Source organism: Candida theae, assembly GCF_024610275.1.
Source record: "Candida theae strain CBS 12239 chromosome Unknown scaffold49, whole genome shotgun sequence".
NCBI lineage: Eukaryota > Fungi > Ascomycota > Pichiomycetes > Serinales > Debaryomycetaceae > Lodderomyces > Lodderomyces theae.
Genome location: NW_026261381.1, coordinates 58246 through 74010, shown reverse-complemented (window position 1 = coordinate 74010; position 15765 = coordinate 58246). Strand labels below are relative to the sequence as shown.

The 15765-nt window shown below is 39.8% G+C and overlaps 6 protein-coding genes across 6 annotated transcripts; all 6 read right to left on the bottom strand. All coding sequences in view use genetic code 12, as the record gives it.

The window, feature by feature from the left end:
• Positions 1-2292: 2292 nt before the first annotated feature.
• On the bottom strand, positions 2293-7476 carry KGF57_001320 (uncharacterized protein; the record flags this gene model as incomplete). The annotated part of the gene is made up of 1 exon (XM_051750514.1): positions 2293-7476. The coding sequence occupies one exon, from the start codon at positions 7474-7476 to the stop codon at positions 2293-2295; it is 5184 nt and encodes a 1727-aa protein (XP_051610197.1).
• Positions 7477-7723: 247 nt separating this feature from the next.
• On the bottom strand, positions 7724-8764 carry KGF57_001319 (uncharacterized protein; the record flags this gene model as incomplete). The annotated part of the gene is made up of 1 exon (XM_051750512.1): positions 7724-8764. The coding sequence occupies one exon, from the start codon at positions 8762-8764 to the stop codon at positions 7724-7726; it is 1041 nt and encodes a 346-aa protein (XP_051610196.1).
• A 566-nt stretch (positions 8765-9330) lies between these two features.
• Positions 9331-11109, bottom strand: KGF57_001318 (uncharacterized protein; the record flags this gene model as incomplete). The annotated part of the gene is made up of 1 exon (XM_051750511.1): positions 9331-11109. The coding sequence occupies one exon, from the start codon at positions 11107-11109 to the stop codon at positions 9331-9333; it is 1779 nt and encodes a 592-aa protein (XP_051610195.1).
• Positions 11110-11543: 434 nt separating this feature from the next.
• KGF57_001317 (uncharacterized protein) lies at positions 11544-12233 on the bottom strand (the record flags this gene model as incomplete). The annotated part of the gene is made up of 1 exon (XM_051750510.1): positions 11544-12233. The coding sequence occupies one exon, from the start codon at positions 12231-12233 to the stop codon at positions 11544-11546; it is 690 nt and encodes a 229-aa protein (XP_051610194.1).
• Positions 12234-12639: 406 nt separating this feature from the next.
• Positions 12640-13602, bottom strand: PRS1 (ribose phosphate diphosphokinase subunit; the record flags this gene model as incomplete). Its single annotated transcript, XM_051750509.1, has 1 exon — positions 12640-13602. The coding sequence occupies one exon, from the start codon at positions 13600-13602 to the stop codon at positions 12640-12642; it is 963 nt and encodes a 320-aa protein (XP_051610193.1).
• A 265-nt stretch (positions 13603-13867) lies between these two features.
• On the bottom strand, positions 13868-15625 carry KGF57_001315 (TATA-binding protein-associated factor TAF7; the record flags this gene model as incomplete). The annotated part of the gene is made up of 1 exon (XM_051750508.1): positions 13868-15625. One exon carries the CDS (start codon positions 15623-15625, stop codon positions 13868-13870), a length of 1758 nt encoding a protein of 585 aa, XP_051610192.1.
• Positions 15626-15765: the final 140 nt, after the last annotated feature.

The window sequence follows — 15765 nt, the reverse complement described above, 5'->3', positions numbered from 1 at the left end:
AAAAAAAAAAAAAAAAAAAAAAAAAAAAAAAAAAAAAAAAAAAAAAAAAAAATAGCACAGGAACTTAGGTGTTTAAAACTGGGGTGAGGGGTGGCCAGTAAACAGTTTTTGCTCAACTTTAAAAATAAGAACTATTGACAGGCAATAAAGTATGCTATGTGTTTGGTACTATGTAGTAGACAGATGTTGTACAAATGACCCAGTATATATATAGAAGCATAAGGATCTCTAGACATATATATATATATATATGTATATAAAGATGTTTGTTGATAGTGCAAGCGCTAATTATAGTTGAGATTAGTAGTGTACTGTGAGAGAAGGAAAAAAAAAGAAAAAAGAACTAAAAAAAAACGTTTGATGCTCTCTCTCTCTCTCTCTCTCTGTTGAGTTTAAGTTGATTACGTAATAAACACTAAAGAAAATGTGCGTGTGATATTTACTTGTTACTCTCAACACACCATATATTTGCTTAACACATGATAGAGACAAGATGGCGCTGTATTCAAGCAGCCTTAACATTAAAGATGCCACCATCCCCAACAGTAAAACACACTATCACTGGACTTGCTCTCTCTTATCTGGTGTCTCCAATACACACAACAATACACATTCACACTCTGTACATACATATTTCTTGTCTTCTTCATCTCCATCTCCATCTCCATCTCCATGTCTTTATGTTATGCGAGTACAAAAACGTTGTAAAATTTTATCACGTGTGAAACATTGTCACCCATAGCAGTTTGAAAGAAGAGAAAAACATAGACCATATGCTTTACCCTACTACATTCACTATCATCCAACCACTTCCTCACTCAATACTTCAGGTTAGTTTAGTTACAATCTATTTGAGCTCGGATACCATTGTCGTTTTCTCTTTTTTTTGTTTTTTTTCTTTTTTTTTCAGCGGACAAAAACAAGACAAACTGTATTGTAGCACATGAAAAAAAAAAAAAGAAAACAAAAAAAGGAGAAAAAACTCCGAGTGCACGTGACTATATTATTCTACACAAAATTACAAATCTTCTCGGCCGAGTGAAGGTGTGTTTGTCCTCAACAACACCCGCAACATTTACAAGTGTACATATATACCATTTCATTCATTAATCTATCAACTTCTGATTGCCCCTCTCTCTCTCTCTCTCTCTCAGTCCTCAAACTCTTTTCCCACCCCCAATTTCTTCTCCTCATTTCCTCATTGAATTTCGACACCCCCTCCCTTCCCGCCACCCCTTGTCTGACTTTAACTCAATAGAAAGAAACTACGCGAGATATACAGTATGTACACAACTGCAACGGATAAAAACGAATGAGTTTGTTGTCTTTGTTGTTTGAAGATCAACAACTCACCTACTCATGCTTCTATAGCAATTTGATAAACCTTTTTTCGTTGAGCAGTTGGAAAGTGTGTATAATCTTTGATGTTTGTAAACCCACCCCCAGCCAGTTTTTGTTGATTCTACTACCACTTAGTGTATAACATTGGATCGTAAAACTTTATCAAAGCCAACTATATAATGCGTATGTCTGTATATGTAAAAGTGCTACATAGAAAAGCTTGTCTCTTGTGGTTGTTGTTGTTGATGTTATTGGTTTTGATCTTGTGAAGTTTAGCTGTGTCTCACTAAGAAAAGAATCAATCATGCATGTGATTTGCCTACCAATTAGTACTAATCCTAAATCTACATACACACACACACACACAATGTAACAACAACTCCTGTGTTGAAGCTTGGTCTCCATAATGTAGACAGACACGCTAAGTACATAGTAGATTGGATATACAAATATTGTCAAAAGGTCATAAACACACTGTGTTGTGTATGCATTAAAAGAGACTAGATGAGTAGTCAACGATATTAACCTTTGCAAACCAAGAGTCTGAAAGTGAGAAGCTTGTTTCCCCCCCCCTCTCTTTATACATCAGATGAAATACAATCATGGCATTGTTGGCAACAGAACTCCCTTCGAAGTTCACCAATGCTAGGGTCAATAATAATAATAATAGTAAGAAGAATAAAATTGAATGTGAAACAAACATGGGTAATAAAATCCACTTAGGTAAACCTTCATGTAATGAAGTATTTCTTTGTAGAAAGCTTGAATTACCACTTCACAACAATTACTACAAACCATTCAGTACTAAAAGTCTATATCTCTTTTTAAGGTATTTCTGTCCATATATATATATATGTGTATACCAATATAGTCAACCTAACACACTCTTCCCCAATCCCAGTACAGCTGTTCTCTTCTCTTTGTTTGAAGCATCCTGCTTTACGCTTACATTCACTGCTCGTTTTCACGCACATACTCAATTGCTTTAGCCTTGACTTTGCCAACCATCTTTTCATCACCTTTCCCTTCTTCGTATTGCAACCACTTGTTGAAAAAGAATTTGGCTTGCTTGCGTGACACTTTTTTATTCTCAATCACTCTCTCAAACAAACTCTCAATATGTTGCTGATTATCATCAACACCTTCTTCTCTCTCACCGTCGTGGTTACCATGCTTAATTTCCTGATCAATGTACACATTCCACAAATCAATTCGCTTCGGTGCGTCAGCAATCAACCCTTCAAATAACGACCTTGCTTGCTCCACATCTCCCTTGGCATATTCCAATTGAGCAAACTTTCGTACAACTTCAATATGGTCTCGTTTAGGCAACACTTGTAAAGCTTTCGCCAACACCTGACGAGCCTCAGTACTCGAACCTTGATGGTCCAATAAAAATGATCCGTACAGGATCCACGTTGTAACATTTTGACCAAATTTCTTGCCCATAGATTTGAACAACTCACGTGCTTCATCATACTTTTCACTCATAATCAATATACTTGCCAATTTCTGATGAATTGTAAATGAATCCATGTACTGACACGCTTTCTTGAAAACAGCATTCAAACTCTCATCACTACCAAATGTATTTTCCAAGTTCAATAAAGCAATCCAAATATTCAACTTCTCTTGTTCTTCACGATAATTGATGGTTTCCAAAGCACGCTCACCAATTTGTCTTGCCTTGTCAACCTCACTCAATTGCAAATTAAATGACATATAATTCATCCACAAGATAGAACTGTTGGGATTACCAATCAACAATCTTTCAAAATCAGAAACTGACTGTGGCGCACGAGTGTTTAAATCAATGGTTTTATCCTCCACTTTCTTTTGCTTTTGCTGCTGCTTGCGTGCTTTCTTCTTTCCACTACTACTCATGAAGTCTTCGTCTTCCGATGAAGAGTCTTGATCTTCGGTTTGATCGAGAATGGATGCTGTCCAATCGAAACCATTGGTGGATAATGCATTAGTTTGGGAGTTTGTAGACTCGTCTTCTTCGTCCTCTTCGTCCTCTTCCTCGTCGTTCTCATCATCGTCATCATCGTTATCATCCTCAGCATCGACAATTACATCGTCATTTTCACTCTCTCCACTATCTTCTTCTTCTTCTTGTTCATCATCATCCTCATCGTCGTCAATTTCCTCTGCATTCTCCATTTCAACATCCCCTTTTTCAAGTTTATCATCGAAATAAGAAGCCTTCATTCCCAAAGATAATTGCTTCTTTGCTGGATCAATCTTCAAAATCTTCACTTTAACACGATCTCCCTCTCCAAATAACGCCATCACATTCTTGACGTCATTCTCTGATATTTCCGAGTGGTGACACAATCCACTAACATTGACAGTTCCATCCAACTTCACAAACACACCAAAGTCCGTCGTCTTTGTGACATGACCTTCGAAAATATCACCCACTGACAAATCCTCAAATCTCTTCATCGTTTTCAATTCTCCATTAACCTCGCTTTCTTTCAAAGTCATTAAAATCCGTCCTTCTTCTTTACAACTGACAATTTTACCAGTAACTGGTTGATTTGGCTTGAAGAATTTCTTCCAATCCTTCAAATACGAATCGCTCAAATCAGATACTCTCACTAATGCAAAAACCGACCTTCCCAAGGAGACATAAACACCATTGGTGTTGACATTCTTGACAAAGCCCTTAACAATATTACCTCTAGACAAATCCTCAAATGAGTTGATTGTTCTATCAGTCGTGTGTGCTTCATCCCTCAAACTTACAGAAATCTTTTGTTCATCTTGATCGATATCCAACACTTTGGCCCCCACGTACTCATTGACATGGAAAGCATGTTCTAACTTGTCCGAGTAGTCATTTAAAGCATCGGTGATAAAGGATGAAGCAATCACCTTGTCACCAAGATCTACCAACACGTACAGATCCTTGACTTTGATGACACGTGCAGGATACGTCTTGCCCTTTTCAACGTCATCAAATTTATGAATGAATCTCTTCCTCGATACCAAAGCCAATGTGTGATGCTCATTATCAACTTCTTTCACTTTTACTTGAATTGCTGCACCAATTGGGTATCTGTTTTCAAAATTGTGGAAAATAGAACCATCATCAGACAAGTCCATAAATGATACACGACCCTTGATGGATGGAGTTATAGAAACCCAAACAAACCCACGATCAATATTGTTGACAAATGCAACCAATTCATCTCCCTTTTTCACATCAGCAAGCTTCAATTCACTCAAATGCTTTTTGTGAACTTGCGCATCTTGCAAAGACAATTCTATAACGGTTTGCTTGTTGACTTTATTGTGGGTGATTGGTAAAAAGGTATGGTTTTTGGCATCATGAACACCGATGACCTTGACGTCAAGCACATCGCCCTTGTTGAATCCGGACGATAATGGCTGTGATGAATTCTTGATGTCCTTTATCGACTTGAAACATTGAGTCACATCAACACGCCCATTCAAGTTATCCGCTAATTTCACATTCAACTGGGTACCCTTAACCGATTTGATAATGGCTCTAGTAGTAGAGCCCGGTGCATAGTCCTCGATTGTCTTTTTCGTCGAATCAACCGGGTTGGTCAAGCTGTCTCCTATGGTGTCTTTGGTATCAGCAATAGTTAGCAAAAACCTTCTATTCTCGGCATCTACACTCAAAACACGACATGTCAAAGATTGGTACTTGTAAAACCTTTTTGACAAATCTTCATGCGCATTCTTGGAAACATATTTGGCCAAGATCAACCCTGTCAACCTTCCAGTGAAAGTTACAAACAACCCTAGATTTGTAACCGACTTGACGTAACCCTTGATGATTTTATTGGCTTGAACATCATCGAAATCGGCGGGCAATTGCTTCTTCTTGGATGCCTCAATAAGCGACTTTTTAGCGGTTGCGATAACAGTTCTGGCTTTCAAATCCTTTTCCAAAATTAAAACTTCTACTTGCGAACTTACTTCAAGTTTCTTGAAAAGGGCCCTATTTTGTTCATAGTTTCCATCACTAAGCTGGCCATCATGAACCACTCCTCTAAGATTTGAGCCCACTAACTCAATCAATACCGAGTCATTCTTCTTTTCAACAACAACAGCTTCAACAATGGAAATACCAGGTATCAAACTAGAAATCTCAGACTTTTGTGACGTGGACAACTGGCTCGATTGCTTCAATGTCACCACCAAACGTCGCTCGTCATTGTTAATGTCTAATATCTTGACATTTACCACTTGTCCAAGCTTCAAGTACTTGGAAGCATCATCGACAAAAGTCTCTGAAATCTCATTTTTGGGTAAAAAAGCCCGAAGTGTTCCAAAAAATGAAACTATAACACCTCCGTGAACAAACTTTTCCACTGTGGCATTCGTTCTCAAGCCAATTTTTGCGTTATCGAAATTGGAAAGAATATCCTCGCCGTCTAAATTCACTAAGGATTTTCTCACTGTTATCAATGGCGTCTTTCCCTTTTGTGCTAAAAGTCTACCTTTAACTTTGGAGCCAACTCTGAATTTTCTCTCTGGATACACTAATTTAATATCTGACATATGGTTCGGTGGAATGAATCCTTGAAAATCATCAAGAAACTTGACTTGAATTCCACCCGAGCCGGGTAAAACCTCAGTAATGACACAACCGGGTAAAATAGTTCCGATTGGTATGTCTCTGACACTCAAATATGGTGCTTCAATTGTGGAAGGCTTAAAGGTTAAGACATACAAATTGTCAACCATGTTGTATGCAATGACTCTGGCTTTGTGTTTACTAGAAACACTGTAATCAATCAATGTCTTTGTCTCATCTATGTTGGAGTTGTGAACTTGACCAAAAATTGAAAGTCCGAGCTTGACGTATATATATTCTCGATCGGAGCCAAGTACCTCTGCAATGTCAAAAATGTGTCCCACGGGGAAAGCCTCGAGAGCTTCGCCTTTGGCATCACCACCCTCCATCTTCAATGTATGTGAAATCAACGAAAGCACCAACTTACGAACACCACCCTTTTGTAAAATCGCCATGATTCTAGCTTTGACGTTGCTTCCAATAGCAAATTTGTGCTTCAATTCTTCCACACTGAAAACTTGCAAATCAGATAAATTTATAGTACCATCCACAAGTCCAAATACCCTTGCAGTGATACCAGATTCTGTGACTTCACTCACTAGAGCGTCCACAGTAGCACCAACTTGTATGGCGTCAACAGACGAAATTGTAGTTATGGAAGTGAGCTTTTTGGAAGTAGACGCAACAGCTGGTTTGACAGTAATAGTTCTTCCTGAAGGCTTGGATATGATAACTGTAGTAAGAACTGACCCTTGATTGAAGTCGTTCGGATCTAAACCGGCATTCTTTAACTCCTTGTTTGAAACAAAAGCTGAGAGGCCGTCGATGCCACACTCCAATATCAACCCATGGTCTTCAACGGACTTCACCGAGCACAGCAAGATATTTCCTGGGACTAAGTCCTCCTTCTCGAGGTTAGCATTGACCAACTCGGGTTCAATGCTCATTTCTATTCTCTTTTTATTACCAATCTCGGTCCCCACGACTTTTGCCTTCAACCATGACCCAATGTTGAAGATAGCTTTCAAGTCGGGAAATTCTCTTGTAGGCTTTGAACTTATCAAAGCACCGCCTTCTTCCTCACCATCATCTTCGTCTTGTTCTTCTTCTTCCTCCTCCTCCTCCTCCTCTTCGCTTTCCTCCTCGTACTTGTTGATAAGTTCAGTAATGTGTGAACTGATGGAAGTAATGGGTACATATCCAACCAAATTGTTTTCCAAAGCCAACACAATGTCCAACTTGTAGATTGCCTGAATTTGTCCAAAAGCAAACGATCCTGGTGCAAGATTCTTAAATGACAAGTATTCAATCGGAACCTTCTTCTCGTCCTCAGTCTCATCTTCTTCTTTTGATTGTTTCGATTTTGGTCCTTGCTTTTTACTGGTTCGTTGCTTCTTTCTGGGAGTGTTTGAATCAGTTGCTTTACTGGTCCTTTTGTTTGCACTAGCTACTTCAAATAGCACATCCTTGGTTGCTTCATTGGAAATCTCCTTCACCTCTAATGGAGTCAAACCGGTAGCTCCTCCTCTAGGAAACGCATACTCATTGCTACTTATCTTTGAGTCAGTAGCATCAGACATGTTGTGAAAACGCAAGTGACTGACTCGTTGTAGTTTTTGGTTTGAAAAAGGGATAGCTAGAAGATTTTCAGAGATGAGGCTTTTCTTTTTTTTTTTTTTTTTCTTATTTGGCACGATGAGAGAGACGAAGCACAAAGATGGGGGGGGAGAGAGAAGCTTTAACAAATAGAGCGTCGTTTATCATTCATGGCTAGAGTTTAAAGAATTCAAAACATAGACTAGATATACCCTCATATAGCCCATAAAGCTAAAAGATTCTTCTATCATTAACTGACCCTGTTTGTTTCCGCTCAAGCATGATCCTATCTGCTTCATGTAAACCATACTTTTTGATCAATTTGGAATAGAATAAACCGCATGCATTACACAACGTTCGGCTACCTTCTGGACCTCTTCGCCATTCGGGGGTTTCCTTTGACCGACAATGTTGGCAAATGATCTCTGGTTTATGAGTAGCGTCAGAGTCAATCCTAGCTGCGTTAAGGTTGTTCTTACTCTCAAAGTACAAACATGCATCGTTTGGAACAACGCCAGCATTATGTTGCAACAAATCACATCCAGTCAAATGGTGTTCCAACTTCATGCTCTTTCTTCGACTTTTTTTGGATTCCATGCTTGTCAACACGTGCTGACTCAAATGTCTTTTCAAACTATTGCCACTGTCCACATCCAGAGCTCTTGCAACTTTCGGTCCCATGAAATGCTGCTTCTTATGTTTATGTCGCTTTATGCTCTCTAATAAGTCGGAAACTTTTCGAAGATTGTTCAACACTTGATCTACATCATTATACTTCATCCGTTGCACGATATTTTCAAAGGTGCGATCCGTATTCCCATACGTGTAGTACAGCAAAACACTCATTTCTTTGCACTTCAGTTCAAAATCAAGCAAAAACTTGAGCAACTCGGACACAAACTGGTAGTCGACTTCTTTATGCTGGTTGGAGAGGTCTTGGTCCACCTTTGACATATCCAAGCTCTCGATCGATGATGGTGAAGTCGAATATGATGGCAAACTTGTCTCATTCTTGGATATATAGTACTGATTAGGATAGCTATCGTGTCTCCCATACAAGGGAGCTCCGTACATGTACTCTTGACCTTTAGTGAGCAGACGTCCACTTGGTGGCGTGTTTGTTAATTTATTCTGTGGGGTTGCCTGACTCTCATCATTTGTTGCCAAGTTCCTAGCTGACGACGAATATTGTACAACCCTCTGTGCTGGTGAAACAAACTCTGTTTCCTTTAATGTTTCATTCAATTGCCGGAAGGATGGAAGCCTAGGCATAGACGATGGTTCCTGACAGATACTGCTATTCATTTTGGACTGTGATCACTTTGTTCTTTTGAATAAAGAGCCAGCAAATAATTCAAGATTTCAGCATATCACCACGTTTATGTACCTTCAATTAGTGTTTTGTTTTTTTTTTTTCTTTATTTTGTATTCCTTTAATTCTCCAACACAACCTGAGAGACAGCATATCATAGAATTTCTTTTCGGTGGTTCAATTGTGTCTGTGGAGTGTATTTTTTTTTTTTTTTGCAGAATTCAAGAGATGACAATTCCGATTTTAGTTATGCTGTTAGCTTTAACTTTAACTTTAACTTTTTTGAAGGGTAAATAAAATATACTTGATGGAAACGACACAAAACCACTGGAACATTGTGGGAACCAAATGAAAAGAACAAAAAAAATCAAAAAAAAAGCCATACATGCAGGTGCACACGATTTTAGGAAATTAATATTCCTTTGCATGCTCTGGCATATGATCCGCCTCAAATGAAGCAGAGAAAAGTGGTCTAGATCGATATCTTTCATATTTTTCGGCTCTATTCGTCACACTAAAGGGATCACTATTTCTTTGCCTTTTTCTTTTTCTTCTTTGCTGATGTTGATGATGATGATGACGCCGACGACTGCTGCGGTATAACGACAGTACCTTGCTTCACGTCTTCTGACTCGTCTTTGAACTTCTCTCGACTTTCGAGAAAGAACATTAAATCCCTCACTTGGTCATTTAGGTCATTGTTCTGGCTTTTAATATCTTCAATAGCGACTTTGAGGTCATCGTTTGCTTTCGTGACGTGCTCAATTTTATTGGAAAATGCCTCATTCAATGCATTTGCTGTACACAATTGCTTACTCAAGTTATGAATCTTTTCCTCCTTCTTTTGTATCTTTTCCTTCAATGAAGGCACAACCGAAGTCGTTAGATCCGCCACTTTGTCGGTTAAATCTTCGATTTTCATCTCAAGTTCTCTCACGGTATCCAGATACAGACTTGAAGTGATCACAGAACCCTTTCTAGATTTCGATAATGATGTTGATGCTAATCGCATTGCTTGTTGGTCTAGAAGGTCTTGATAGTACTCACGTTGACTTGCGAGCTGGCTGATTAGTAGCTGAGAGTACTCAAAACCAACTGCATCAATCTTGTCTACCGCATTACCTAAGCTTTTTGACTCCTTCGTATCACTCTTATCAGGTAGTTCCACTAATTTACCATCCGATTCATTAGTAACCAATCGATGAACATAATTGTCTCCTGCATAATCCCACACCCTACTTGTATTTATTTCCATAGCAAAGCAATGACCTGTGGTAACAAAATGCTTTAGTGAGTGTTGCTCGGGTGCATACCTGCTGCAGCCTACGTTTCCACATATCAAACAGATCCATAAATTCGACCTCACCTGACAATCCATGCAAACATCATTTTCTTCGCTTGTGGATGCAGGAGCCTGCAGTGGTGTATTATCCTGCAGGGTAGATTCTCTTCTGTTTAGATTTTGTGACGTCCTGTCTTGGTTTAAGCTTGCTAACTTGGTCAAATTATGCGAGTATCTGCAAACTGGACATGAATCATCCCGCCATCTGGAAAGACATTGGCAATGGAAAGTGTGTTGGCAGGGGATAGTGAGTAGACCAGTAATTGCAGAATCCATCTTCTCGAGACACACGGGACATGTCGGAAGCTCTATCCGTGTATCATCATTGGCAATCTCGTCAGTACCTGAATTGGTCTGCTTGGGATCAGATGTTGACGTGAATGGGTCTGACAATAGGAAAGGAATTAGAGACTGCATGCCCTCAAGCCGCTGCTGATACTGAATTTGAACAGAGCTGACAAATATAACATGCGACGTTTCTGGTTCCATTGAGTTGAAACTTTTCCCATCAAATTGGTACTGGAATTCTGCTGCTCTCACAATATCGCGAAACTTTATCAATACCATAAACCTATTAGCTTTGTCACTCTTTAAAATCCTTATATGGGAAATGGAAGAGACAAATACTTCTCCTATGTAACCCAATAGATCAGTTGCGGTAAAATACGTAGGTATGGCTAAAATAGCCACCATGGTGTTGTCTCCAGGGTTGGTCGCGGTTTTCTTCTTGTTCTGAGCTTCATTTGACGAAGGGTCTTCCTCAAACTCCCTATAAAGTCTGATGACGCCCTTCCCAATCAGCTTCGCTTTAATTGGTTCTATAGCTGCTGGGATCATATTTGTATCTGTTGGTGATTTGATGTCAATTTCGGTTATACTCAATTCTGAAAATCTGTAATCAGAAGTTGTTTTTGTTGGTGGAAGAAAGTCGATTATAAGGTGATAGGAGTCCGTACCGATCATGCTATTTCCTGATGAGATTGAAGATCTATCTTCATGGTACTTGAACGAAAGTTGAGTAATGAAACCTAGAGCGACCCCCTCTGACTATTTTATTTTATTTTATTTTATATTTATTTTATTTTTTTTTGTGTTGGCTTCTCGCCTTCCCTATTTCCCTCATTGTCAGTCTGTCGTACTCGCTTCTGATCTGTTGAGATTGCCTCTTTATACTCTCGTAGTATTCAAGCCGTATTTCTGTAAATGGGGCCTGCAGGAAAAGTATTTCAGTGAAGATAGAAACAATGGGAGGTCAATCCACCTTTGCCATGTTTTAGCTTCGGGTGTGAGGAGAGACGTACGAAGTCTGTGCCCATTAAATACTACAATACACACTCAGTTTTAAATGTTCTCTAAACTTAATTCTAACCTGTAATCTTTCGTCCATCTCGTGGGCTTCAAAGATAATACTTTTCCATATCGAATTCAACCAAGCTGGAAAGGATCTCGCCGTTTTCTCCAATGATATCCTTTTCCTTACCATCGAGAACAACCAACGCATTTGGATCAGGGATCCATACAACATGAGCATTTGCAGCTATACCAGAGTGAACTCCTGGTATTCCGTCTTCAAAGATGAGGCATTCTTCAATTCTCACAGGCTCTAAGTTTTGAAGAGCCCTCTCTTTGTTGATACTCGCCAAACAAGCGAACCATATATCTGGATGCGGTTTACCCCGTCCAGGTGGTATTCTCGGATCATCACCAGTCACTATGTGGCCCTCAAAAAGATCAAATCCGTGCTGAAGATGCTTTGTTTTTCGGTCAAAGTTTATGGTATTGGAACTAGTACCCAACGCAATCGGAATGTTTTTCTTATAAAGATCCTCCAAAAGTTCCAAAGCTCCTGGGAGAAACCTGGCCTTGTGCCATTTGTTTGCTTGAATCGCAATAGCCTCCTGAGCGAATTGTTCAGGCGTCAATGGCAATTTATACTCCTCAACCATTATCTTGGTAGCTTCCAAACCTGGTCGGCCCTGAAGTTTGATTTTGACATCCCACGTCATGGGGCCTTTTCCATACTTTGCAAGAAGCTCGGAAGCAGCCTCTGTGTATATATCTTCTGTGTTGAGGATTGTCCCATCCATATCTTTTTCAAAGTTAGTCGTCAAATTTTGCTACTGAAAGCATAAACAAAAATAAAAAAAAATAAAAAACAGAAAATGAACATACCAAAGAGACATGCCCTGATTTTAGTGTGGCTTAAATTGGATGTGTTAGAACCCCCCTCCCCCTTTCGATGACTTAGTCAAGTAAAAAAGATTGAACGTACTGTCTGGACCCTGTCATAATTGCATGCAGATTTATTTGATCTGAGGTGTGTATATTCCTTTGGAAGAGACTTTGGAAGAGAAAATTGAAAATTTTATGCGAGGGTTTTCTCTAAATAATCAATACGTTTATTTTAAGTTTACGAGACGGCACCAGCAACCTTGTAAGCACGGTAATGCCATTTACCCATTTCCAAGCGGCTCACTCTGTCTCCACTCTTGGTTACAACGGAGCATTCTTGAATAAATAGGAAATGCTCTCACCATTGTGTAGTCTTCTGATTGCTTCTGCAATAACGGCAGAAACATCAATGGTGTCCAACTTGTTGGACAACTTCAACTTTTCTTCAAATGGAACTGTGTTGGTACAAACAACTTTTTTCAACTTGGAGTTATTGATGTTTTTAATAGCATTACCTGATAAAATACCGTGTGTCACGATGGCTATGACTTCCTTTGCGTTATTATCTAGCAACACTTCCGCAGCCTTGGCCAAAGTACCACACGTATCAGCCATATCATCAACAATAACACAAATTTTGTTTGTCACGTCCCCCACCAAAACCATACGAGAAACTTCGTTTGCCCTAGCTCTCTCTTTATGAATCAAAGCAAAATTCAAATCAAGTCTATCAGCCAAAGCTGCCGCTCTCTTGGCACCACCGGCATCTGGGGAGATTATTATGGCGTCTTTGTAGTCAATTGTCTCCTTGATATACCTAACTACACTAGGCTCAGCGTACAAATTATCCACAGGGACATCAAAGAAGCCTTGGATTTGCGACGCGTGCAAGTCCATCGTAATGACATGGTCACATCCTGCTGTGGTTAGCATGTCTGCCATCAATTTTGCAGTGATTGGCGCACGCGACTTGTCTTTCCTATCCTGTCTAGCGTAAGGGAAGTTGGGAAGTATGACTGTGATTCTCCTTGCACTGGCAGTCTTACAGGCGTTGATCATGATCATCAATTCTATGACACGATCATTGACTACTCCAGACCCAATCTGGCAAATAATAAATATGTCTTCATCTCTCACAGACTCTCCAATGGAGAACTGAACCTCTCCCGTCGATTCTCGTTTCAATTCACTGGGGGTGATTTGGAGACCCAATCTTTTGGAGACCAACTCCGCAAGGCCACGATGAACGTCACTTGCGAGTAGCTTGATAGAATTTGTTGACATTAGCGTCCGGTTTCAATGTTGCAGTTGAAATGGAAATGGGGTGAGACCTATCACCAGCAAAGTTAGTACTCAAATGCAAACCGGGTCCTTCCGATGAGTTCAATTTTTTTTTTTTCTTTTGTGGTGTGGGTGTGTGTGTGTGTGTGCATTTTCTGCGATTCACAAAAGCCGAACATCTTCCGCGGAGTAAACTGGTGGGCTTCTTATTGAAATCGCTACTACAAGAGACCTTTTTCTATTGTGAAGTCTTTTTTACCAGTATACATCAAAAGAGATCGTCTATAGAGTCAGCACTGTCATTGTTATTGTCCAGACCGTCCACATCTTCTGCTTCTTCATCATCTCCAGCGTCTTCCTCTACCCCTTTAAGACGACTTCCCAGAGTCTTGTCTGAACTTGATTCCGCATCAAACCGATCCTCGACTGAATTTTTTTCCAGGGTCTCTTCATTAACAATGGACTTCAGCAAATCCCGCTTTTTTTGTTCCAATGATGCTTTAAGAGATGAAATATTACTCTGGAGTTTCATTTTCATCATGGTATCGGTTGTGGAGCTGAGATTCTTCTTGTGTTTCTCCACCACTTTTTCCAATTCTGTGATTTCTTCCTCCAACAATTTTGAGTGCAGTAAACTTCCCTTTCCATGCCCCTTCTCTTCGTCATCCTCATCTTCATCGTCGTCCTCTTCTTCATCGTCCTCTTCTCCCTCTTCATCATCGTTGGCACCGAGTCCCTCCTGACCCCCATCATCCTCGTCATCATCACCATCATCATCAACGACTTCGCCAAATAATAGTTCATCACTCGCCTCACCATCTCCACCATAAGTACCTTCAAGTAATGCTCCCTTGTCTTGTAGTACTTCTGCCATTTCTGGTGACACAGTCACCACTTGATGGTCTGCTAATGGGTCCTTATCATCAAGCACTTTATTCAACTCCTCCTCGAGATTGATTTCGAAATCATCTTCATTCAATTGATTATCCTCTTCTGCTCTTGTCTCGAAAACATTGATTCCACCCTGTATACTTTGTTTCTTTGACTCAGAAGCACCTTCCGACTCAAATCTCAACTGTTTGTCAAGTCTTTGGTTAACTGATTCGGGATATGGAGACGCTGCAGCGGATGGGGAATTACTCAAATGGCCATATTTTGGTATTGACAGTGGATTCACTAGTTCAAAGTGACTCTCTTCGGCTTCGTTGTCTAGTTTGATTAAAGCATCAACTCTATCCTCAATATCTTGAATCACTCGATGATCAGCTCGTGTTGGTCGGAATCTGCGATAAACATCCTTGAAAGGGTCCAACACTCCATTTCGAGAAACGTAGCGCTTTCGAGGTACTTCGTGGTTCTTGGCATGATCATAAAATGGGTGCTTAAATAAAAGTTCATCAGGAACTTCAAAGTCCTTCTCTGTGTTCAACTGGGTGGGATTTATGGTATGCAATACTAGCAATATCTGTGACACGTCCATATTTTTGAGTATGTTTTTCTTGTCAACAGTTTTGTAAACTTCTACCAACGTGGGCAAGTCGATTAGTCTTGCTGAATAAAGAGTCCCATTAACATTAACAACGGCCTTGTCTCTTGTAATCCACTTTACATTGAGGCCTGTCAAGTCACCAGATTCAACTGCGTTGTGCACAAACTCAAGATTCGTATCATCCAAGAACCTCAATACTATCCCTTGTTCAATCAAAGGGTCATCTTCCAAATCAGGTGCCTCGGAGTCATAGCCTTCTCCAGGTATCCTGGTTGGCTTTATCCTAACACGAGGCACAAATCTTGGCTTATTTACATTATCTGATGTGTGTGTTGGCTTACTCTTTGATAGGCTTAGTTTTAGTTTCTTTGGTTTTTCTTCTTGATTGGGCTCTTTTACTTCCACGGTTCGTTTTGAAGGTATATGTGGAGATTCTGTAGGTGCTTTTTTCGTTGTAATGTCCTCTTCATTTCGAAGCAGCGGTGGATTTGTTGAGCTGTCTGTTGGTCTGACTTTTAGTTTTAGTTTCAATGCCATACTTGAATTTCATTGAAGTTATTTAAATCTCCTCTTTTTTCCCACCCCCCCACTTTGTCAGAGTATATCTTGTAGTATGTATGAAGTAGTTAAAAAGGACAAGTATACGATGGAAACACACATGAGAATTTGTGAGGAAG